At 39.4% G+C, this 25,255-nt stretch overlaps 1 protein-coding gene across 24 annotated transcripts in view; it reads right to left on the bottom strand.

Moving 5' to 3' along the window:
• The window catches only part of LOC127567064 (calcium/calmodulin-dependent protein kinase type II delta chain), a 362,600-nt gene that overhangs the window by 117,663 nt on the left and 219,682 nt on the right, over window positions 1–25,255 (bottom strand). For 13 of the 24 annotated variants that reach the window (XM_052009742.1, XM_052009800.1, XM_052009765.1 and 10 more), the window contains exons 6-9: window positions 17,845–17,917; window positions 9,579–9,681; window positions 5,545–5,628; window positions 3,951–4,045 (exon numbers count right to left, since the gene is read on the bottom strand). In XM_052009742.1, coding sequence (XP_051865702.1) covers window positions 3,951–4,045; window positions 5,545–5,628; window positions 9,579–9,681; window positions 17,845–17,917 — 355 coding nt within the window. Of the gene's footprint in view, window positions 1–3,950; window positions 4,046–5,544; window positions 5,629–9,578; window positions 9,682–16,842; window positions 16,916–17,844; window positions 17,918–25,255 lie in introns of all 24 variants that reach the window. The other 11 variants (XM_052009753.1, XM_052009808.1, XM_052009774.1 and 8 more) reach the window with 1 other exon arrangement.

Raw genomic sequence — 25,255 nt, 5'->3', positions numbered from 1 at the left:
TGTTATTACCTTATGTTGAACAAATGAAACGGTATTGTCTATAAAGATTGAAACCCCACCCCCCTAGATTTAGCTCGGAAAGAGGAATGATATTGTATCCCTCTCCATCGACTGAAAAAGTGTAAAGCATCACAATTGCGCGTATGAGTTCCTTGTAAAAAAATAATTGAGGCTTTGAGCTTTTTAATGTAAGCAAAAATCTTGTTTTGCTTTACAGGATGGTTTAGTCCTTTAACATTAAAACTCATCAAATTAATCACTCGATCCATTTTAATATTGTTTAAATGTGAGTAATAAACAAGGTAATATACAAGCCATATTAGAATGTAGATTCAAATAAGACACTGAACTTTCCAATAAGATAACTAAGCAACAGACTTGGCTAAAAGCCCAAAACAGCTTCTAAAGAAAGAACCCAATCCCCCTCCTCCCACCCAAAGAGAGAAAGCAGCCAACCAATAGGAAGCCGGCATCTCTACCTAAAGACAGTATAACCCAAATAATCCTGTTGCCAATTTCTCAAGGTTGGTAAATTTCAACTCAGTCAAAACAGTAACTTGAAAAAAAAAACACGGTTTCAAAATCATGGAATAACAAGTATCTTTGTTAGTTTATTAGTAAAAAACCTCAAAAGAAATAACGTGTCAAAAAAAATCAAAAATAAAAGTACATAAACATTCAAGGTATTAATAAAGGATTATTGAAAAAATTTTTTAAAAAAGTAGATGTTTATGAAGAAAATTACAGAGCTTTTCAATCCTCAGATTCCAGAAAAGGCTGAGCATCTGCAGGAGAGGTAAACCACTTATGTGAGCCATTTTTCAGAATAATTCTTAGCTTTGCAGGGTAGCGAAGCGAAGGCTTATAACCTTGGTTAAAAAGCTCCGACATGACCTTTTTAAATTTCGAAAAGTCTTTGATTTGAAAGTCATGCAGCGAGATAATGACTGATCTGGATTTGCCTTCCATAAGAAATTTGTTCACTGGTGACCTATGTGCTCTATCAATCTTAGGTGCAGCTTTTAAAATAGAAGGGAATAATTCAACCAGGTTTGCAAAGAATTCAGTAGGTTGATTGCCTTCCACAAGCTCCCTGAGACCGAAAATTCTAATGTTGTTTCTTCTGCTCCTATTTTCTAAGTCAATAATCTTCTGCTTTAACTTTCCATTAGATTTAGATGACTTTTCCAAGTCATCGATTTCCTCATCCAGAACCGAGAGAGATGCTTCATGCTGTTTAATCTGTTCGTCATGATCATGTAAAGTTTCTTGGAAAGAATCCAACTTAGAATTAATCTGCTGAAGTTGCTTTTGAAATTGTTCAAATTTCTCGAAAGAATCGTCTATATGTTTTCGAAGCAATAGTAAAATAGATTCCAGGGATGCAGGAGGGTTGTCTTCCTTAGCAGTTTTAGTACCTTTGGCACCCCTTGTAGCCATGGTGAAGTAAAATTGCAATTAGAGAGAGAGGTTCAAACTCCTAACAATTTCTCTTTCAGCTCCTCTCACTTTCTCCAGACCAAAGGTGCAGCCGTGGGCACTCGCACGGGCCCCAGTTATTATCTCCCTTTTTGTTGGCTATGTGGAGCAGTCCACGTTCCAAATCTACACCAGCAACAGTCCCAATCCTTTCTCCGCTACATCTACGACTGCATTGGTGCTGCTTCCTGCACCCATGCTGAACTCGTCAATTCGCTACCAACTTCTACCCTGCCCTCAAATTTACTTGGTCCATCTCTGACATCTCTCTCCCCTTTCTTGATCTCTGTCTCCATCTCGGGAGGCAGATTATCCACCAACAACTTCTACAAACCCACTGACTCCCACGGTTACCTCAACTACACCTCTTCCTATCCTGCCACTTCTATACCTTATACCTTTCTCTCAGTTCCTCCATTCCACCGCATCTGTTCTCATGATGAGGCTTTCCATTGCAGGACATCTGAGATGTCTTCTTTTTTCAGAAAATGGGGTTTCCCTCCACTGCTATCGATGCAACCCTCACCTGTATCTCTATTCCCTGCACATCTGCCCTCACCCCATCCCCCCCAGACATAACTTGTCCCTACCTACCACCCCACGAGCCTCCACATCCAATATATCAATCCACCATCTCTAACGTGATCCCACCACAAGCACATCTTCCCCTCCCCTCTCCACTTTTTACAGGGATCACTCTGTCCATGACTCCTTCGTTCGCTTGTCCTTCCCCACCAATCCCCCTGCATGCACTTATCCCTGGAACTCTGCTAAGTGTTACATCTGCCCCAACACCTCCTCCCTCCCACCATTCAGGGCCCTAGACAGTCCTTCCAGGTGAGGCAGTCCTTTACCTGTGAATCCATCAGTTCATTTATTGCATCCAGTGCGCCCGGTGCGGTCTCGTCTACATCGATTAGACCCAATGCAGATTGGGGGATTGCTTCTTCAAGCACCTTCACTCTGTCTGTTGTAACAGCCAAAATCTCCCGGTGGCCAGCCATTTTAATTCCATTTTCCATTCCCACACTGACATGTCTGTCCACGGCCTCCTCTATTGCCAAGTTGAGGCTAGACGCAGATTAGAGGAACAGCACCTCATATTCCGCCTTGGAAGTCTCCAACCTGACAGCATGAACACTGGTTTCTCTAACTTCCGGTAACCACTCCCCTTTGTCTCTCCTTTGTTTTTCCTTTCTCTATTGGCCCCTTTACCCCTTCTCTTCCCCCCCCCCCCCCACCCTCTTGATCTGCCCATCACTGACACCTTCCTCCCTCCGGTTCTCCTCCTCATTTCCTTCCCTTTATTGCATGGATCAGATTCCATCTTCTTCAGCCCTTTGTCACTTGCACCTATCACCTCCCAGCTTCTGACATCAGTCCCACTCTACCCCTCCCTCACCTGCCTATCTTTTCTTTTTCATCTGGATCCACCTATCCACTTCCAGCTCTTGCTCCACCCCCTCCCCGCATCGTTTTATACTGGCTTCTGCCCTCTTTCTTTCCAGTCCCGATGATGGGTCTTAACCCGAAATATCGACTGTCCATTTCCTTCCATAGATGATGCCTGACCCACTGAGTTCCTCCAGCATTTTGTGTCCTGCTGAGCAAATATGTAACTTTTTATTTGGCCACTTTTGTGGACAACTAATACGATTTTGTCCTCTGAAGAAGTTGTTCAGCAGCCAGAAAATCAGGTAGTGAATTGTATGCACACCACTTAGCTGGCCTCAGTATGCAGAAACAGCCTATAGTGTAAAGGTGATGGATTTACAGATCTTAACACAGGAAATTACAGAATTTCTTTGATAAACAAAAACTGCTGATTTTTTTGCTGAACACGAAGTGTTTTCTAACTTAATACTCTGAAAGTCATGTTTCTGCAATGTTTCATTGTGAGAACGAACCTTCCAAAATCTTAATACAATTCTGAAGGAAACTGGAGTCAAAGAATAGATTAAATCCAATTGCTTTATTATTGCTCACCATATTGAGGTTAAACCTTTGTTCTTTTATCCTTCCTCCTCTTACTTCCCAGAATAGCAGATATCTGTAAACTTCAGCTGTTTGTCTTTTCAAATGTTACGTATTGAACAGGGACTGTCTAATCTATGATGATATTATCGAATAGTTTAGTTATCACTGTTTCAGAGATGATTGTGCCAGAATTCAAAGGCAACCTGAGCACCAAAAGTCTAAATGAGGTAGAATATATCTACTAAACTGTGTGCAGATAGGTCAATTCACCAAGTAAGATCTAAGGTGTCAATCAAAAACATTGATGGCCAAACATAAGGGTAGGACAAAAACAAACAAAAGTTCTAATTTAGGTGGGACCACAGCATGTTATGTAAAAATGATGGATGTTACATTAATTATGAAGCAATCAGATGAATTAAAAGAAAAACTCCTGCACACTAATTAAACATATTCAAGTTCTTGAATCAGTGAGAGGTCATCAATTTACTCACATCATAAGCACCAGCTTTGATCTGTTGGTACAGTCTATGCTGATCTTCATCCCAGAAAGGAGGGTAACCAACCAGCAGTATGTACAGAATAACACCTGCAGAAATTAAGGAAATACTAATATGCCTAAGCTGCATTAGTAAGCATAAAATATAGACAGGCATTCAACTCTTAGTAATTATGTTTGAGAAAACATAGAACCAACATGTAATCGAAAAAACATTCAGCTCAGTTAAGGCCATCATCAACTCAGTATGAATCATGGAGGTGCATGCATTTTCTAGCTCGTTGCTGTAGTCTTGTTGCAAACTGAAAACTGGAATTACCAGGAGCTGAGGGCCAAATTAATACAAATTATCTTGATCTTTCACTTTCCAGAAACAGTGCTCATGGCCTAAATTGGTAGTTAACCTCATACCCAACATGAGAAAAGAAATGGCTATCAATGACTAATTATAGAACATCTGTATACAGAATATGTATGGAGCACAAGATATGCTCTTGCTGATGTACATCATGGTCCATCTCTGGGCACCCAAGTACAATAGCATTTGCACCACCTATATTGTTATAGCTTTGAGAATTGCAAAGCAGTGTTCATCTCCAACATTTGAAATCTGAACTGAAAGTTTAAAATTTTAGCTCCAACAGTAAGCAAGTTTCCTTCAATGTTCTCAACAACCTCCCTCCAAAACTCCCAGAGCCTTTCACAGATTCATGCAAGAAAGCAGCTATAAATCATAAAGCTTAGATTCATACTGCAAGGAAAACAGGCCCTTTGGCCCACCATGTCAACACTGATGATCAAGCACACATCTACACTTATGCCATTTTATCTTTTTATTTTCTCCACATTCCCATGACCACATTTCTCATTTTCCTATTGCATATTGCTGTCATGTTCTTATTTTATCCAAGTATTCCTGCAAGAAAGAAGCTCTTACTGTAATTATAAAGACGCCTGGTGAGATTGCATGTGGAATACTTGTATTGGACTGGTCTCCCTACCTAAGGAAGTACAAACTTGCGATAGAACGGGTGCAACAGAAGTTGATTCCTGGGATGGCGGAGACGCAGGGGATAGTGGGGGAGGGGGGAGGAAGAGGATTGTCTCGTGATGAGATATTAAGCCAACCAGGCCTATGTTGCATAGACTTTAGCAAGGTGATCTCATCTAAACATATACTATTTTTATGAGACTTGACAGAGTAGATACTGGTATTGTTTCCCTTGACTGGGTTGTCTAGAATTGGGGGTCACAATCTCAAAATAAGGGCTGCCTATTCAGGACTGATATAAGAAAGAATTTCTTCACTCAGAGGAAATTGAATCTTTGGAATTCTTTAACCAAGAGGGCTGTAATACCCCAAGTTCCGTCAACATTCTCTCAAGTTCTGCGAATATACTCAGCACTGAGAACTTTGCCTATTAAGGGAATCAAAGGACATGGGGCTACTACAGGAAAGAGATTAGCCAAGATCTTATTCCAGAGCCTGCAAGAGGATCCAAGAGGCCTATTCCTGCTTCAGGTTCTGATGGCTATTCTAATATACGTATTACTGTATATGATTGAACACAACAGTGCATTTTACTTACCACAAGCCCACATGTCAACTGGCTTTCCATATGGATCCTTTCTTAATACTTCAGGAGAAAGGTATCCTGGTGTACCAGCAAATCCTGTGGGTTATAATGAAACAGAACTTGATATACAATAAATTATGCAGATTGGTAAACTGCTCAATACTTACACCATTGTAATTTTTCACATCATCCCTTGTTAGTGTGGAGCCAAACATACAAATTATTTATTTCATATTATTAATCCAAACTTTGTGTGAATGATAACATTTAGTTGGCTTCCAATAAGCTGAATCACATTTCTACTGATTTAGATTACACAACAACCTTATATTCATCTCTACTAATCATAACCAAAGTTGCAAAGTAGAAATGTATACTCCTCACTTAACTGATGATAAAAATACAAAACATCTTTGTCTTGGCAGAAAATGAGAAAGACATTTGTTCCCTTGGATTAATATTATTAACAGACAACAGCAGTGCAGTTTTAGTGCAATGGCTACACCCACCAAAATCCCAACATAATACTCCAATTCAAAAAACTGGGGGCAATTGGCTTTTGGGCAACCATGTGAAAAGTGAAATTTTGGCTCAGCCTCTCAGATTTCTCCTCAGATTTTATTTCCATCTTCAATGGAACAGAAAATTGGGTGATTGCTTAAAAGGTGGGTAATCATTACAACCCACTTTACACCATTTTTCAAGGACAAACCATTTCTGATTACATTTTTTGTATAACTTAAATGACCTGTCTGAATGTTCTATACTGCAGCATACTTTGTAATTCTTTATTGCCCCGACAGAGAAGTGAAGTGTCATAGAGTCATACAGCACAGAAACAGGCCCTTCCGCCCAACTCGCCCATACCGACCAAGATGCTTTCCTCAGCTAGTCCCATTTTCCTGCATTTGGCCCATATCCCTCTAAATTATTCCTGTCCATTGTTGGACCTGGAGATGATATTGTCTAGCAGTTTCTTTGGAGGTCAAGAATGAGGCCCAAATCTTATGGTTATAGCTGTTTAATTTGATGTTCATCAAAGTACAGGTCAAGCAGTGTCAGTTTGAAACAGCAAGTAACATGAAGTAAAAGCAGGCAAGTAATAAAGGACTAGAGACCTCACGTTCTCATTTTACACTGCAAACTAGTTTAAGCTGGTTAGATAAGGGAGTCTTCTCTGATAGGAACAGTCTATGAACAACAAGGACAGTCTTGATTTACACTGCTATGACATCTCAGGCTTGCAAACAAAGAAACTTAAAAATGTCCTATAAGTTTACAAACAGGTGATTAAACAAATAATAATAATAAATAATAAACATATAAGCAAGCATAAAGAAAGTCAAACTACAAAAAAAAACAATTTAAATAGCAATTTAAACCCTAATCCAACATCATGTACTTGTCCAAATTTCCTTTAAATGTGATGGTACCTCCCTCTACCACCTCCTCGAATGGCTCATTCCATATACCCTAGTTTTAGACTCCCCTACCCTGGGAAAATACTGTGACCATCCACTTAATCTATGACCCTCATAATTTTATAAACCTCTGTTTGGTCACTCCTTTACTCCAGGGAAAATAGTCGCAGCCTATTTAGTCTCTCCTTATAACTCAAGCTCTCCAGTCCCAGCAACATCCTTGTGAATCTTTTCTGCATCCTCTTTAGCTTAATCACATCCTTTCTACAGAATGGTGTCTAGAACTACACACAATACTCCAGGTGCAGAATATTGTATTCTGCAGTTGTAAACTGGCTTCATGAGTCAGAGCATTGACTACAAAACCTGGGAAGTTATACTCCAATTTTCTAAAACTTTGGTTAGGCCTTAACTGGAGCACTGTGTGAAGTTCTTGGTGCCACACCAGAGGAAGGATGTATAACTCCAGAGAGGGTGCAGAGGAGATTCACCTGGACGTTGCTTGGAATGGAACATTTCAGTTATGAGCAGAGACTGGAGAAGCTAAGTCAGTTCTCCCTGGAGTGGAGGAGATTAGAGGAGATATGGTTGAGATGTATAAAATTATGAGGCATGTATATAGGGTAAGGCTGCAGGAAAGCTTTCCCCATATCAGAGGTAAATAAAATAGGATTTAGGATAAGTGGGAGAAGTTTCAGAGGGGGTATGAAGGGGTCCTTTATCACCCAGAGATTGGTGAGTACTTGGAATGCACTGGCTGAGACAGTAGTTGAAACTGAGTGACTGACAGCATTTAAGCAGCATCGAGATGAGCACTTGAGTGATTTGGCAGAGCAATTTATGGTCCAAGTGCAGGGAGATGGGATTAGTGCACTTGGGTGTCCACTGGTCCACATGGATGTGGTGATCCGAATGGCCTGTTTCTATGTTGGACCTCTCTATGACTCTATCAGATGAGGAAATTGTCAACATGGGATACTGGCCTTCATTATCTATCCCAGGTTATTGAGAGAAGGAAGAAGGGAGATTGCTGGGGCCTTGACAGAGATCTTCGTATCCTCCTCAGCCACAGGTGAGGTCGCAGAGGACTGGGGAATAACCAACATTGTTCTTTTGTGTAAGAAGGGCAATAGGGACAAACCAGGAAATTATAGGCCGGTGAGCCTTACATCAGTGTTACTGGAGAAAATTCTCAGGACAGAATTTATTCACATCCGGAAAAGAATGGACTTATTAGGGATAGTCAGCAGGGCTCTGTGCTGGGGACATTTTGATTTACAAACTTGAATAGGTTTCTTGAGGAGGTGACAAAGATGATGATGAGGGTAGGGCAGTAGGTGTTGTCTATATGAACTTTAGTAAAGAATTCGATGAGGTCCCTCATGATAGGCTGATCCAGAAGATTAAGACACATGGGATCCTCGGAGACTAGGCATATTTGATTCAAAATTGGCTTAGCCATAGGAGACAGAGGGTAGTGGTGGAGGGGTGTTATTTTGATTGGAGGTCCGTGACCAGTGCTGTTCCATAGAGATCAGTGCTGGGACCCCTGTTATTTGTGATATATATTAATGATTTGGACAAGAATGTAGGTGGGCTGATTAGTAAGTGTGCAGGACACAACAATTGGCAGACACATGGATAGTGAGGAAGGATACAGATCAGTTGGAAATATGGACAGAGAAATGGCAGGAGTTCAATCCAGACAAGTGTGAGGTGTTGCACTTTGTGAGGTCAAATGCAAAAAGAAAGAGTACGGTAAATTGCAGGACCCTTAGGAGCATTGATGTACAGAGGGAACTTGGGGTGCACTCTCTGAGAGTGGCAACATAAGTACAAAGAGTGGTAAAGAATGTGTATGGCATACCTGCAATCATTAAGCAGGGCACTGTGTATAAATGTTGCTAAGTCATACTGCAGCTGTATAAAACTTTGGCTAGGTGACATTTGGAGCACAGCGTGCAGTTCTGGTCACTAAATCAGAGGTCAGATGTGGAGGCTTTGGAAAAGCTGCAGAAGAGGTTCACCAGAATGCTGCCTGGGTTAGAGAGTATTACCTATAAGGGGAGGTTGGACAAACTTGTTTTCTCTGGAGTCTCAGAGGCTGAGGGGGCGACTTGATAGAAATATATAAAATTATGAGAGGCACGGATAGGGTCTTTTTCAGTCTTTTTCCCAGGATGGAAATGTCAAATACTAGAGTTAAGATGAGAGGGGGAAAGTTTAAAGGAAATTTGCAATGCAAGTGTTTTTTGTTTTACATGGATAATGGTAGGTGCATGGAACATGCAGCCAGAGCAAGTGGTAGAACTGGATAAGACAGCAACGTTTAAGAGGCATTTAGACAAGTAAGTTAACAGGGTGGGAATGGAGGGATAGAGATCACGTGCAGTGATTAGTTTAAATAGGTATCATGGTTGGCACAGACATCGTGGACTGAAGGGCCTATTCTTGTGCTGTACTGTTCTATGTTTTATGTGTTTAGCCTTACAATGATGGGATAAGCCCCAGGTGTAAATTCATTGATTGATAACTTACCAAAGAGATGCAGAAGGTGTGCTGATATGAATTGTTAACGGGTACCAATCAGTAGTTGATCAAAATTTGATTTTACAATATACTCACCAAACCATGCCTGCTGGTCTCCTTGGACTTCAATTGCTAATCCAAAATCTGCCAGCTTCACAGCTGCTCCCTTCATTTTGCTAGCTAGGAGCAAATTCTCTGGCTTCATTTAAACAAAAATGGAGGGAAGAATATGATTTAGAAAATCTCCAAATTATAATCATTCTTAACTATTACATAATAAACCACTGTCACCAAGCAAAATATTCACACTCAATTATTCTCCACTAAATGGTTACCGAAGCATTATAGATCAGAAGTTTGGCTTTATTCCCAAAGCATGACATCCACATATGAAACCACTTTCCTTAATCAACTTTTATTATTGTTCCAAAGTTATATGTAACAACATATAAAATGGAAATCTTAAAATCAAATATTGAAATCTTCTGTGATTGTTCATTGACGGTCAATCCAAATCAATATCCACTGTAGCCAATCATGATATTATATTAAATTTATCTGGTTTGTGTCTCAAACCCAATTTTCAACTTTAAAACTCTCCAGTATTTTTAAGGGGTTCTCAAGTGCTTGCCTTAGGTTTAGACAAAATGAAAGAATATAAACAAGGTTATTCATTCACAAAGATTATAGATGATTAGTGATTATTGAAAAAAAATCTAGTAAAATGGGATATTGTAAATTCCACACAAAATCACAAGAAAAGTCCAAGGGAATGTTAATAAACATTTTGCTGAATATAGAGGACACACCACCAGATTTAACAGCATGTTGGGCTTGCTCATTTCCAAATGAACCCTACTTTCAGCCTGTTGAGACTGAACAGCCTGTATATTTATCCTGTAATTCCAATTATAAATGAAAAACTATTGTTGTAAAATATTGGAGGTTAATATTTTCTCAAGATCATTACTCTAGTCTTTAAAATGCTTTCCACTAATTCATGTTACAGTTATTTTCAAGAAAATCAAACAAATAACATAAAATAAAATAAAATCAAATAAATCAAACAAATAAATGGGGCAGCACGGTAGCGTAGCGGTTAGTGCGACGCTATTATAGCGCCAGAGATCGGGGTTCGATTCCCGTCGCTGTCTGTAAGGAGTTTGTATGGGTTTCCTCCAGGTGCTCTGGTTTCCTCCCACATTCCAAAAAATACGTACGGGGAGGTTAATATGGGTTTAAAATGGGCGGCGCGGATTCGTTGGGCCGGAAGGGCCTGTTACCACGCTGTAAAATAAATTAAAAAAAACATGTCGAGGATTGTAAACCTTTGCAATTTTCCAACTCAGAGGACTGTGGATGCTTTGTTGTGGAATAGACTTTTCACTGCTAAGGGAACCTAAAGATATCAAGATCAGGAAAAAAGTGCACAAGCCACAGAATCAGCCAACCTCAGAAGTGAGGAACAATTTAAATAATTTACTTCTATAGTTCTCAATTTGAGCTGACATGGGAATAAACCATCTCTCACACAGAGAGATAAAAGAGAAACTTGATCCTTTTAAATTTACAGTAATCACTGGTCACCTGAAAGGGCAGTAGAGGCTAAATGTATGGTATAAAATAGAAACAAAATGAAAACTGATATTTTACAACTTCACAAATTTCAAATTTTGCCCTGTCAAGAACTCAATTTTCATTTCATAAGTCACAAAAAGAGTTTAAGTGATTAACACTGAAAATAAGGCAACCGGTTGCACCAACCTAAAAATTATACAATTGCTGTTAAAAACAGTATGAAAGTTGGTGGAAGTTAATCACGTATGAAATCACAATAGCACAACAATAAAAGGGTTTTAAACTGTGGAATGCACATCACTGCCACTAGCTTGGTTGTTAGCAGCAAAGATAATGTAAATTAAATAGCATCTAAGGTTGAAGAGTCAAGTATCTGCAGTCATGCATGGTACAATGCATAGCTCCTTTGTTTACAAATATTTAATTTGGTTTAGAAGAATTGTCAAGAAGGTGCAGTGCTTTTCTAAACTATTTCTTCCTTATCCAAGTTAAAAAATGCCCTGTTAGTATACAATCTCATTGAAAAGGCAGTGACATTCAGCTAAATGTGTGGTACACATAGATATAAAATAATTTGCATTTTTAAGTAACAGCTGCAGGATGAAAGAAGCAAATAAGTTAGGTCAGTGACTAAATACCCAAATGCCACTATTTATTTTGAATTTTCACAAGATCACAAGACAAGGGAGCAGAAGCAGGCCATTCGGCCCATCGAGTCTGCTCCAAGGAAAAGGGGAAAAAAGAAATGAGAAATGGGGAATGGAGGGGGGGGGGGGGGGAACCTATTCTAATCCCAATTTCCAGCCTTATCCTCATATCCCTTGATACCCTGACTATTTAGATATCCATCTATCTCCTCCTTGAACACCCCCACTGACCTGGCCTCCACTGCGATATGTGGCAAGGAGTTCCACAAACTCACCACCCTCTGGCTAAAGAAATTTCTCCTCATCTCTGTTTTGAAACTGTACCCTCTAATTCTAAGATTGTGCCCTCTGGTCCTGGACTCACCCACCAAGGGAAACAGCCTAGCCACATTTACTCTGTCCTTTCCTATCAACATTTTAAATGTTGCTATGAGGTCCCCTCTCATTCTTCTGTACTCCAGTGAGTACAGTCCAAGAGCCGACAAACGCTCATCATACGTAAGCCCTTTCATTCCTGGAATCATCCTCGTAAATCTCCTCTGAACCCTCTCCAACGTCAGCACATCCTTCCTGAGATGTGGGGCCCAAAACTGCGCACAGTATTCCAAATGGGGCCTCACTAGTGCCCCGTACAGCCTCATCAACACTTCCTTACTTTTATACACTATACCTCTTGAAATGAATGCCAACATAGCATTCGCTTGCTTTAGCACCAATCCGACCTGGTGGTTAACCTTTAAGGTATCCTGCACGAGTACTCCCAAGTCCCTTTGTACTTCCGTACTTTGAATTTTCTCTCCTTCTAGATAATAATCTGCCATTTATTTCTGCTTCCAAAGTGTAAAACTGCACATTTCTCAACATTGAATCTCATCTGCCATTTCCTTGCCCATTCTCCTAAACTGTCTAGGTCTCTCTGCAACCTTCCTATCTCGTCAATACTCCCTACTCCTCCACCTATCTTGGTGTCATCCGCAAACTTAGCCACGAAACCATTTATTCCATCATCCAAATCGTTAATGTACAAGGTAAAAAGGAGCGGCCCCATCACCGACCACTGCGGCACACCACTAGTAACCGGTAGCCAACTAGAACTAGATCCTTTTATTTCCACTCTTTGCATCCTGCCAACCAGCCAATGCTCCACCCATTCTGTTATCCTACCCATAATTCTGTGACCTCTCAGCTTATTAATCAGTCTCTTACGAGGCACCTTATCAAAGGCCTTTTGAAAGTCTAAATACACAACATCTACCACCTCTCCCTTATCCACCCTACCTGTGATTTCTTCAAAAAACTCCAATAGGTTGGTCAGGCAGGATCTTCCCTTCACAAAACCATGTTGGCTAGGACCTATCTTGCCTTGCGCCTCTAGGTATTCCGTAACCCCATCCTTGATGATAGATTCCAATAACTTTCCCACCACTGACGTCAGACTAATAGGTCTGTAATTTCCTTTATGCTCCTCCCTCCTTTCTTATACAGCGGAACTACATTTGCGACCCTCCAGTCCTCCAGAACCACACCGGAATCTATTGATTCCTGGAAAATTATCGCCAATGCCTCCGCTATCTCTAAAGCCACCTCCTTCAGAACCCGGGGATGCATCTCATCCGGTCCGGGAGACTTATCAGTCTTTAGCCCATTTAGTTTTCCTAGCACCTTCTCCCTAGTAATCTTAACTGAACTCAGTTCCATTTCGTGAGACTCCTGACTAACCGGCACATTGTTGATGTCCTCCACGGTGAAGACCAATGCAAAATATTCATTCAATTCCTCTGCCATCTCTCTATCGTCCATTATAATAGCTCCTGCACCGTTATCAATTGGTTCTATATCAACCCGTGTCTCTCTTTTACTCCTTATGTATTTAAAAAAACTCTTAGTATCCTTTCTAATGTTATCCGCCAACTTCCTTTCATAATTCATCTTTTCTTTCCTAATGACCTTCTTAGTTTCTCTCTGCAGGTTTTTAAAAGCTTCCCAGTCTTCTGTTTTCCCACCAATTTTTGCTTCTTTGTACGCCACCCCTTTTGCTTTTATTTTAGCCTTCACCTCTCTCGTTATCCACATTTGTGCCTTTTTTCCATTCAAAACCTTCTTTTTTCTTGGAATATATCTATCCTGCATTTTCCTTATTTCCTGTAGAAATTCCTTCCATTTCTTCTCCGCCGTCCCTCCAGCTAGCTTACTCTTCCAATCAATTTGGGCCAACTCTTCTCTCATACCATTGTAATTTCCTTTGTTCCACTGAAATATTGATACACCAGTTATCAGCTTCTCCTTCTCAAACTTGAAACTGAACTCAATCATATTGTGATCACTGGTTCCCAGTGGTTCCTTTATCTTTAGTTCCCTAATCACCTCCGGTTCATTACACAGCACCCAATCCAAAACAGCTGATCCCCTGGTGGGCTCATCAACAAGTTGCTCCAGAAAAACGTCCCTTAGACATTCCACAAACTCACTCTCCTGAGTTCTACTGCCTTGCTGGATTTCCCAGTCTACCTTCATGTTATTTTGTGCATGAGATTATATTTTTTTGTACCCATGAATTTAAAAAATATTTGTGTACCAGATTTTAACATTTACTTATCGACTGTCCTACTGTATTTCTGGGAATAATCTCAAATATAATTTCCTTCCTTTGATAGTTTTGAATGCCAAATCATGTGCCTGCTTTCCTGGGAAAGGGAGAGTTGAAGAAATATTTTACAGATTAAACTGACATTGGAGGGCTTGAATTATAAGGGGAGATTGGATAGGCTGGGTTAGTTTGAGCGAGCTAGGGCTTTTCTCTTTGGAGAGGAGGAGGATGAGAGGTGACTTGATAGAGATGTACAAGATGATGAGAGGCATAGATCGAGTAGACAGTCAAAGATTTTTTCCCAGTGTGACAACGGCTAACACAAGAGGACATAATTTTAAGGTGATTGGAAGAAGATATAAGGGATAAGTTTTTTTTACACAGACAGTGGTGGGTGCGTGAAGTGCACTGCCAACAGGGGTTGTGGGGGCAGATACATTAGGAACATTTAAGAGACTCTTAGATAAAAAATAGGGAGCTATGTGGGAGGGAAGAGTTAGATAGATCTTGGAGCAGAATAAAATGTCAGCACAACATTGTGAGCTGAAGGACCTGTACTGTACTGTAGTGTTCTACAGTATGTTTTCCCTGGAGCGAAGGAGCCTGAGAGGTGAGATGATAAAATAATGACAGGCATAGGCAGGGTAGATAGCCAGAGTCTGTTTCCCATGGTATGGATGTTTAAAACTGGAGGGCATAGGTTTAAGGTGGGAGAGAGGAGGTTTAAAGGGGGTCTGAGGAGTAAATTTTTCACATATAGGGTAGTTGATATCTGGCATGAGCTGCCAGAAGAGGTGGTGGAGGCAGGATCAGTAACAATATTTAAGAGGCATCGGTACAAGGTATTGAGGGAAATGGACTTAATGCAGGTAAATGGGATGAGTATAGGTAGACACGATGGTCAGCATAGATGTGATGGGCCAAAGGGCTTGTTGCTATGCTGTACAACTCTATTAATCAAACTACTTAGGATAACAAAATCTGCAGGTGTTTAATGGTGATTACATATTTTTAAACTAGTTGAGGTATAACTCATTGTGAGCTTTGGTTCAAGCACATCTCTTTAATGGACTCATTCCATTATGTGACATGTTCATTTTTTTAAGATGAAACACTTAAAAGACCTTCAGACAGGTACTTGGATAGGAAAGGTGTATGGGGATAGAGGCCTAATGCAGGCAAATGAGATTAGTGTAGATAGGAATCATGGTCGGCATGGACAAGGTGAGAGGGTCTGTTTCTGTGCTGCCCACTTCTATGATGCCAGTAAATGTCATCCTCTTTGCTCATTCTCATTAAGAAAGTCAAAGAACTTTCCTGTAATATGAAACAAGTATGTCCAGCTAATTGCCTTGTTTCCCATTGGCATGAATGATGAAATAACCCTTCACAGCGAAAGCCACAACAGAACTAAAAAATAGGGATTTTATGCTCAAGTATAGGGAACTTTCATAAATACATCTGATATAGGATGCAAATACTGTTGGAAATAAATACAAAATGGTCAGCATTTCCCAGCAAAACCTAGCCTATTGAAATTCTAGGAGCACAAGGACCCATAACTTAAGAGACTTTGACCCAGATATATAGGGCGAATATAAACATTTGGCATGTAAGTTTATTAATTTTTGAGGTACTAAAAAGGTTCCCCTTTCTATCACCCACTCCTGGGTACAGCAAAAAGTCCCAGAAAGAGTATAAAATAATGCCCCTGTGATTTCCAGATAAATGTATAACACACTAATCTGATTTATTTCTCTCATATCTGCCATCTTTTGGACCTGCAATAAAGTGCCAAATGATGAGCAATTTCAAGCTATGGATGGTTTTGTTTAAGGGGAAGAAGAATTTAATCAGACTCCAACAGATTAAGTGTATTTTATTAACCTATCAGTTATCCCCACTGCCCACACACTAACTTGAGCAGTTAAGAGAGGCATGCACCCTTTATTCCTTGCTCCCAACAAGGCATCAACTCTTGAAGAGATACTGGTGTACTGAGGCTGGTAGGCTTCTTGCAATTCAACCAAGTCACTATTTTTCAAATCTAGAATGGGACAAATAATGATTGAAATTGCATATCATGGACAGCACCAAACCTGAATTAAATTCTATCCTTGAACCTGTATGTATCAATAGATAGTACTTCAGCATACCTTCCTCAGTATCTCCAGCACTTTTTCCTTTCAAAAACAAACTGCCTGCTGAAACTCACTAGTATTGCAAGTGAAGAATGGTCACTTGGGTAAAGCCTAAGATTGTCAGCACTTATAAAATCATATGGTAGCATTGATCTCCACTTTCTAGACAACAGTGAAGAACAAGTAAGACTAAGAAGGGAGAACCAGAATTGCTCAGTTATATTTTTCAGAAATTAAATGACATACTGTGGGCAGTGACATCCATCAAAAGAGTGGTTTCCTGGTGAGCAGTAGCCCTCTGGTACCTTAAATAAGCATGCAAATTGGATGGAGCTTTGATTCTACTTCATGGATGACTGGAGAACTATTTGAACTGTTCAAGTTATCATCTTGTTCAAATCACTCACCTTCAGGTCTCGATGGACCACACCCATCTGATGGCAGTGTAGCACAGCTTCCAGGATCTGCTGAATGCAATGACTGCATGCAAACACCAGGGGTGTGTGTTAGTTCCAAGCTGACACTCACTCTCTGTGTACTGCTGGAGAGACTGGCTTCATGGTTAATAGCAAACAACTGGTATTTTTACAAGTCATCCTTAATGGATCTAAACACACGTGCTCCAGCAGAATAACCATCGGCTTACTAATCAAGAGTTCATAGATTCCTTTCATTTACTTTAACTCTGTTTGCAGCAGACTTTAATAAGTGGGAGAAATTATTGGCTAGACACTCAATTATAACAATAACATGACAATTAGCCAATTAGCAGTAACAGAGAACTTCTTCACCAATTCATATATTTATTTAATTCAACATAATTATTACCATAACACCACCTTTGGAAAGCAAGTGCTTTTCAAAGAAACATTGTACCCAATTGGTTTACATTTTTCATTAATATGTTTTGTTATTTAAGTGTTACAAACACAGTAGTCAGCACGTATTTTACTAATTTAGGTTTCATTGAGTGTCGCCATATATTAACGTTTTATATTGCTTCATTTTCACTCTTTGCCTATACATATTCCAGTGAAGTAACGTGTGACCAGTTGTGCATGTACTTGCTATCACAGCCTAAGTCTCAGAACAGAAGTGGTGTTTATTTCACACACGGCAATGCATCATAAGCAAAGTTTTTCGAATAAGTATTGCAACATATTTATACTTTTCACCATGGAAGTTCAAGCACACGTTTTGAAGAAAAGTTGTGTATCCAGAACTTTAAAATTTAGAAAACTTCCCCAATTGCATTCAAGAAGCTTTCAGCCATGATGCATAGCAGACATGTGGACTTGCAAGTTGGTAAGAGGCACCATGCAGATTGCATTGAGGTGAGAGAGATCTTTTAAGATGGTTTTCCCACCCCATTGAGGTATTCTGCTTGCAGTTCATGGGTAAATACTGACCTTCAGGTCCCTGTGAACTATGCCATTAAGGTGACAATGATTTACACTTTCTAGTATCTGCTGTATACAATGACTGTGAAGAAACAAGGGTAGAATGGAAGGGAGAAGAAATTTAGGGTACATTTTCACAGCACACACATAGAAAGTTCACAGTACTGAATAGAACTTCATCAATTGAAATTGAGAAAAGAATAAAAACAGCGACAGTGAACAAAGCCACACTTACAAGTTTAAAATATGGCAACACAGTCATCAAAGAGAACAATTTCTAAAAAGCATCTAATCAGCTTGAAAGGGAAAAGAAGCTTTTATAGATAGGTAAGAACATTACAGATAATTATTTTAAATGCTCCAGACAGACAAAACATAGCAACTTGCACTTTACAAGATAATAAAGCCATGTCTGACCAGTTCTGTGCATGATAATACCATCATCTTAATTGGACTTGAGGTACTGGAAGATGAGAAAGAGGACCTCTTTGAATTGTTGTCCTTCTACATTTTAAATGCTAGGTGAAACCTGTCACATCTGAAGAGCACTGCATCACTGAATGCATTGTCTTTCAGATGTGACACTAAGAGATTCCAGTTTTCCCCTTTTTAGTGTTTCTGTAGAATATTTCACTATTTTATGGTCTTCAATATTTAATTAAATAGTTTTTCATTATCATTGCTTTTCAACTATTCTCTCAAGGCTCTCTTTCCCTGCATTCTCCACTGTTCATGGATTTTGAGTTTACATCATTCTTTATTGATTTATTAATTCATTGTGCCTCATTAGTTTTGGTCACTACTCACTTTACATGATTCTGTTGAATATTATCTTTCCCATTGCTGTTCTAAATCACTGTTCCAGAATTTCTTGACAATCTCTTATGCACTAAATTTGAACTTAGTTTCAGAAGTTCTCAAGTTATCAACTTTGTACCCAAAATGACAGGGCTATGTGCTGCAGCCCCATGCACAGAAAGGCTGAGGAGAAACTGAGAGTTGGCTTTCCCTGACTTATTGGCCTCCTCATTGTTGAAGTCAGAAATGTTTCTGACTATCTCTCATGTTGAAAAACATTAAAAAATTATTAAAAACCAAACAACTAAAAATGTTTAAAATTATTTAAAATCTAAAACTAAAACACTTTGAAACAGTTACAAACACTTAAAAGTAATTTAAAACATTTAACTAAATTCAACAAATTTAAAAAAATGTACATTATTAATAAGAAGTGACTCTCCTTTCAAGTGAATGGAGACACTGTTCCCGTGCTAGACCTAGTGCAGTTGGGAAAATGGTGACAAACAGGTGCCAGCACATTCAGAACTTTCATGCTGTGTGCACATATACGAGAATATTGAACTTGGTGGCACTTAGAGGAAAATGCCAGCTGGTTGGAGGAGGGAAAAGGAATGAAAAAGAATCCACAACAATCAAAACAGGAAGAAATCTGAATTCACTGAAGGGACATCCACCTTCGGATCTGGAATCTTTATGTACTGCCATTCCTGCACCCTGCCCAAGGACAGAATTATGCTAAAATAAAACAGAAACTGCTGGAAGTACTCAGTAGATGAGGCCACCTCCGTTGGAAGAGAAACAGTGCTAATGCTTCAGGTCAAAGACTCTCCATCAGATCTCATGCTGATTAAGTGACTCCAAATCCAAATCCTGCTGGGAGTCCAACATGTTCTGAATGAGGGCTCGCATAAAGGAAAGGCCTTCAGAGCCCAAAACTAAGGTTCAATTTAACTCAACATTTATTTGACCATTGCTAGAGCTTAAAATTGGCATCACACAATTATTCAAAGGGAAAAAGTAGCTGCATTCACAAAAGTGTACCTCACCATGATGGCTTATGACAAAATTAATAAAGGTTATTTGCTGTCCACATTCCCTGACACCATAGTTTTTTTCAATTGCTTATAATTTTCATTGTATAAGAACTACTTAAAAAGAAGAAAAATAAAACAATTGCCATAGCTTAACTACTTGCAAACTAAAATTATGATTCCTGAAGAGTGATGAAATATCAAACTGGGCATGGAGACAGAAGAGACTGCAGATGCTGGAATCTGGAGCAAAAAACAAACTGGTGGAGAAGTTGAACTGGTCAGGCAGTATCTGTAGAGGGAAATGGACAGTCGATATTTTGGGTTGACACCCTTCATCAGGACCTGTCTGACCTGCTGAGTTCCTCCAGCATTTTGTGTGTGCTGCGTGCTAAGTGAGAAAGAGTTTCCCTTTTTGATGCACCTGTTTTTTTTCATTCTCTAGATCTTGTTTTATACTTCAAATCTGTGTCCTCCAAGAAAAAAAAGATATTTTGATATGTTAAATGATTCTCTCCCCATTAGAAAGCGAAAAAAATCTTTAATTTACTCATCTAATTCTCTCTGATATTCTTCCTCCTTTACTATCCTAGGCCATCTCCCTGTGTAATTATTACATAATTTTTCATAAAAGTTTAGGATTGAATAAAAGTAAATAATTTTGAGAAATACAATTAACTTAAGGGTTGTATAACTTTGGCTGCTGCTAAATAAATGTTCAATGTTAAAAAGAGATTTTTGAATATTTAGTGGCTCCATATCTTCCAAGTGGCTCTAATACACAGCCATAACTAAGGATCTTTCTACAAAATGTACATTAGATCAATCCTGTCATCAGCTATTATGGCTGCATCAGGTCTTACACCAGATGTGTACTCATCCAAAATGCTGTACTGCCTCAGGTGAACATGTTTTATTTATTCTTAGTTATCTGAATGAACTCAGGAATTTGGGCACTGGACAGATGAAAATTAACTGGAGGTATCAGAGATTGAAAATGAAACAAACTTTCTTGTTTATGCTTTAAGCAGTTCTCTGAATTATCACAACAAGGCATTTCACCCAAGTTCAAAAAACAAAATTTTATATCAAGGCCTATATTAAGTTAAATGAACAGGCTTTGACAAAGAGCTAGGTTTTAAGGAATGTATGTAAAGGAGAAAACTGGTGGCAAAGGTTCAAGCTGGGAAGTCAGTGCCAAGATAATTGAAGGAGCAGTCACCAATTTGTAAAGAAAAACTTGGAATGGCTAAGTGATTAGTGTTCTTGGAATTTGCAAGGCTGGATGAGATTACCAGGTAGGGAGAGTTCAAGCCCTGGAGGAATGTGAGCACACAATAATAATTCTAAATTTGTGGTGAGTGAGAAGGACATGATGTAAATCAGATTGTGGATAAACTGAGATTTATTAATTTCAGGCACTGTAACAACAGAGTCAAAGGGATACAAAAAGACTTCGATAGCAGTAAAGCTGAAATAGGATTGGAGATGAATGATATGACAGAAGTGGAAGAGGAAAGTAGTCTGTCCTTGTAATGGAAAGGATATCGGATCAGAAGCCTCGGGTCAAACAATGTGATTGGGTTACAAGAGATTTATATTTACCTCAGTAATCAGGATGGGGAATTAAATCAGTGGTTTGGGATTAGAATTTAAAGATGGTAACTTTAGACACCCCAATATTTAACTGTACCGTAAATAGGGCCTGGTTCAACACAACCTTGCAGATTCTCATTTACATTGTAAAAACAAACACAAGATTCCAGAATAAATGCAAAAGTTACCAATAACAATCCTCTGATTAGAGTTTAGTAATGTATCTACAGATGCTCAGAGGAAAGCATATGTGATTGTACAGTGCCTCTGGATATGCAGAAGTGCAAAACTACCAATGCTGCACTTCTGCCCAGTGTAGGCAATTCTGTAGTGTAATGTAAGAAAAGTGGAAGCCAATTCTGCACATGGTAAGATTCCTCAAGCAATGCTAAGAGAATGGCCAGATAATTCTCCATTAATTTTGGCAGAGAGGTAGAATTTGGCTTGGATTCCTGCTCTTCTGATAGCACAGTTACGTGTAGTGTCTTGGAACGTTTCGCTACACTGAAGATGGTTCATAAATACAAATTGTTCTCCTTGTAGTGCATCATCATCTTTTACATATATCCAAGAAAGCAAACAGGGGCCCTTTTCATCCATATACCAGGATATCTAACAATTCATCACTCCCTTAGAACTGCAGCTGGGTGTGAAACTAGGTGATGAGGACAAATCTCTAAATCATGATTGAATCCAGAACCTTCTGGCTCAGATGCTATTACTTAACCAAGCCTCACCCAGCCAAAACTTGCAAATTCTGAGCAATTAGATTACATCCAATTGTTTGGTTTATGTATGAATTGGTAACATTTAATCAAAATTTAAACTACTGCTGTTCCCAGAAATCTGAAAAAACAAAACAAAAAGGAAAAATAGAAATATTTACTGGATCTGGGTGTCTACAGAGAAATAGAAGATGCTTAATGTTCCAAATCTTCTGAGACTTTCCCAAGCTGAGAAGATATTATTGACGGACAGTAATTTTAAAGTGTGACAGTAATTTTAAAGAATGACATTGTCAAGTGCTTGGGTGTAAGAAAGGAACAGTTTAACAAAAGCTTTGATACTGGGAGGAGATAAAAAAAGGAATAATGAGTGAAATAACTTATCCATTGATGTCAGGAGTGTGCAACTAAGCAGCAAAAGGAATGTGCAAAAGAAGGAAAGCAGAGCAGGCCCAGGAGACTGGTAGTACACAGGACATAACATAGGGTCTTGACCCGAAATGTTTACAATTCCTTTCTCCCTACAGATGCTGATTGACCTGCTGAGTTCCTCCAGCAGTTTGTTTATCTGCATGTCTGGTACAGAAATCACATTGAATATGCAGGCTCAACTCACACTGGCAAGATGCTGGGAAGTGCCAAGTTGAAATTTTGGAGATGGAATGAAAAAGCTTTTATTCCATATCACTCTATCCACTGTGAATATTCAATTCCACAGCACCAAAATAAACAATGCCATACAATCAAATTTCTAGGAACTTTCAAACAAGTTTTTTGTTTTGAAAGTTGCCAAATGGTGGGGACAGACACTAATGGTCAGGGTAAAGCTAAAGCACATCTTCAGAGATGAAAAGCATAAATGTACAGGTAAGTGCTCAATTCCTGTCAATATTTTGTAATAGAAATTTTAATGTGAGAAATTATTCACATAAATTTGTTTCCCTTAAAATCACATTATTTCCTCTAGTGAAGGTGCTATTGTATCTCATCTGACTAAAGGGCACAATTATTTAACGGCAAGTTTATGATGGACACTCTCCAGTAGAATACCTACATTAGACGTCATTCAATCAAAGATAGAATGTACAAATTTTAAAAAGTCGTTAAGTACCAAAACAATATGTTGCACCTTTTCTTAAATACAGCCCCTGCCACCCCTTCTTTTATTGAGATGACTTCAATTTTAGGAAAACATGATTCTCAACAACACCCAAGGACCTTTTCACAAACTATCCTTGAAGTGCATAACTGACAGCTACTCACTTTGCGATCTGGGTAGCAAATTTTCCCATACTCTGTATCGTGCACTGTTCACAAAGTTTGAAAAGCTTATAACTTGTGCCTTTACTTGCTGTTCATGTATCTTGCAAGGTGGGCAAGATACCAAAGCCTTTCTTTGTCAAGACCCCAGGGAATTACATGCAGAAAAACTGCAAGGAGAGCAAAGGATCTGGTCTGAATTTGCTGGAGTGAGGGGTGGAAGAGGAAAGTGCTGGGTTCAAGGATGGTGAGAGAGAGAGAGAGAGAGGAGGGGGAGAGGGAGAGGGAGAGAGAGAGAGTGTGTGAAAGAAAGACAGAGAGGGAAAGATAAAGAGAGATAGCAAGACACAAGGGTGGGTGAGAGCTTGCATGATCTCACTTCAATCCCCCTTGAGGGGATTGACTCTCCTTCATCTCTGCACTAACATACTCTTCTCTCCCTCTCCCTTTGTGTCCTCCCCTACCTGTCCACTTGCACATCTCAGCACTCTCCTCACCACCTATCTCCTACCAACCTTTCTCTCTCCCCTCCTCCCCAATTCCCTTTTCGCTCCCATGCTCAGCCTGCTCTCATTACATCTCTCTCTCTACCCCTTCCTACTCACTTCATTCACAGGTGCTCATGCTATCCCTCAGATCAAGACGCATCAGGAATAGGAGCCTTCATCTTAAGTTTTAGAGATCATCAGGACTGGTCAAGCAACGTCGTGATGTCTGAGATAACAGGGCAGCCCCAACTGATACTGCAACCCAGTTTGGAAAGATGTACCAATGAACAAACTGCACCCCCTTTTCAAACTCTTCTAAAAATTCCTCGATCGACCAATCTACCGCACTTTACTGTAATTCTCAATCTGGCTGTATAAGAGGACCATAATTGCCTAAACATCTGGGTTTAGAAAAATCATCTGTTGTTGCTAAACATGTGAAGTTGTAATGTGTGTGCATTCAACTAATCGTCCAAACTTTTTTCCTTCAGAAGCAGACTCAAAGGGTGTACATTATTGCAGAATATGCTACTATAGATAGCTGAGGACAAATTTTAATCCGGGGTGTGCAAAGTCATGGAGGATTAACTCTCATATATGCATCATCATGTCAAAAGATGAGGTGTTCAAGTAGGTTCTCCAAGTTAGGATGATGGACTTTTCAACATCATGTATAGGAGAAGAAGTAGTTAATTTTCACAGGATGAATTATTTATATAATGTTGTGAAATGGAAATAAGTCTAACAAAGGGTGGTAAAGAAGGGATATTGCATACTTGCCTTCATTATTTGGGGCATTGAGTATAAGCGTAAGGAAATCATGTTGCAGCTATATAAAACTTTGGTTATGCCGCACTTGGAGTAGTAGCATGTGCTACTCTGGTCCTGATAGAAGTTTATAAGATTATGAGAGGCATGGATAGGATAAACAGTCAGAAATGTCAAGTACTAGAGGACATGCATTTAAGATGAGAGGGGGAAGGTTTAAAGGAGATGTGTGGGGCAAGTCTTTTTATTACACAGATAGTGGTGGGTGCCTGAAACAGGCTGCTGGGGGGAGTTGTGGAAGCAGATGCGACAATGGTGTTTAAGAGGCTGTTAGACACATGAATATGCAGGACATAGAGGGGTATAGATCATGTACAGACAGAAGAGAGTTAGTAATTCAGCATCGTGTTTGGCCAAAGGGCCTGTTCTTGCATTGTATGATTTAATGTTTTTATGTTCCTATGTAAAGTCTTATTCCCCTAAACTCAGTGCATTTGGAACATTGTGGCCTCAACTGTCCACCTGATTTTCTTTGTTCATATTTCCAAAACTTGGGACAAAAAAAAGATATCTTTATTAGTCACATGTACATTGAAACACACAGTGAAATGCATCCTTTGCACAGAGTGTTCTGGGGGCAGCCTGCAAGTGTCGCCATGCTTCTGGCGCCAACATAGCATGCCCACAACTTCCTAACTTGTATGTCTTTGGATAAAAAAATCACTAGACTAAGAATAGAAAGGATTTCCTT

This window comes from Pristis pectinata, chromosome 2, assembly GCF_009764475.1.
Source record: "Pristis pectinata isolate sPriPec2 chromosome 2, sPriPec2.1.pri, whole genome shotgun sequence".
Taxonomy (NCBI): domain Eukaryota; kingdom Metazoa; phylum Chordata; class Chondrichthyes; order Rhinopristiformes; family Pristidae; genus Pristis; species Pristis pectinata.
The sequence above is the reverse complement of the archived record's forward strand: the minus strand, read 5'-3'. Positions and strand labels throughout refer to the sequence as shown.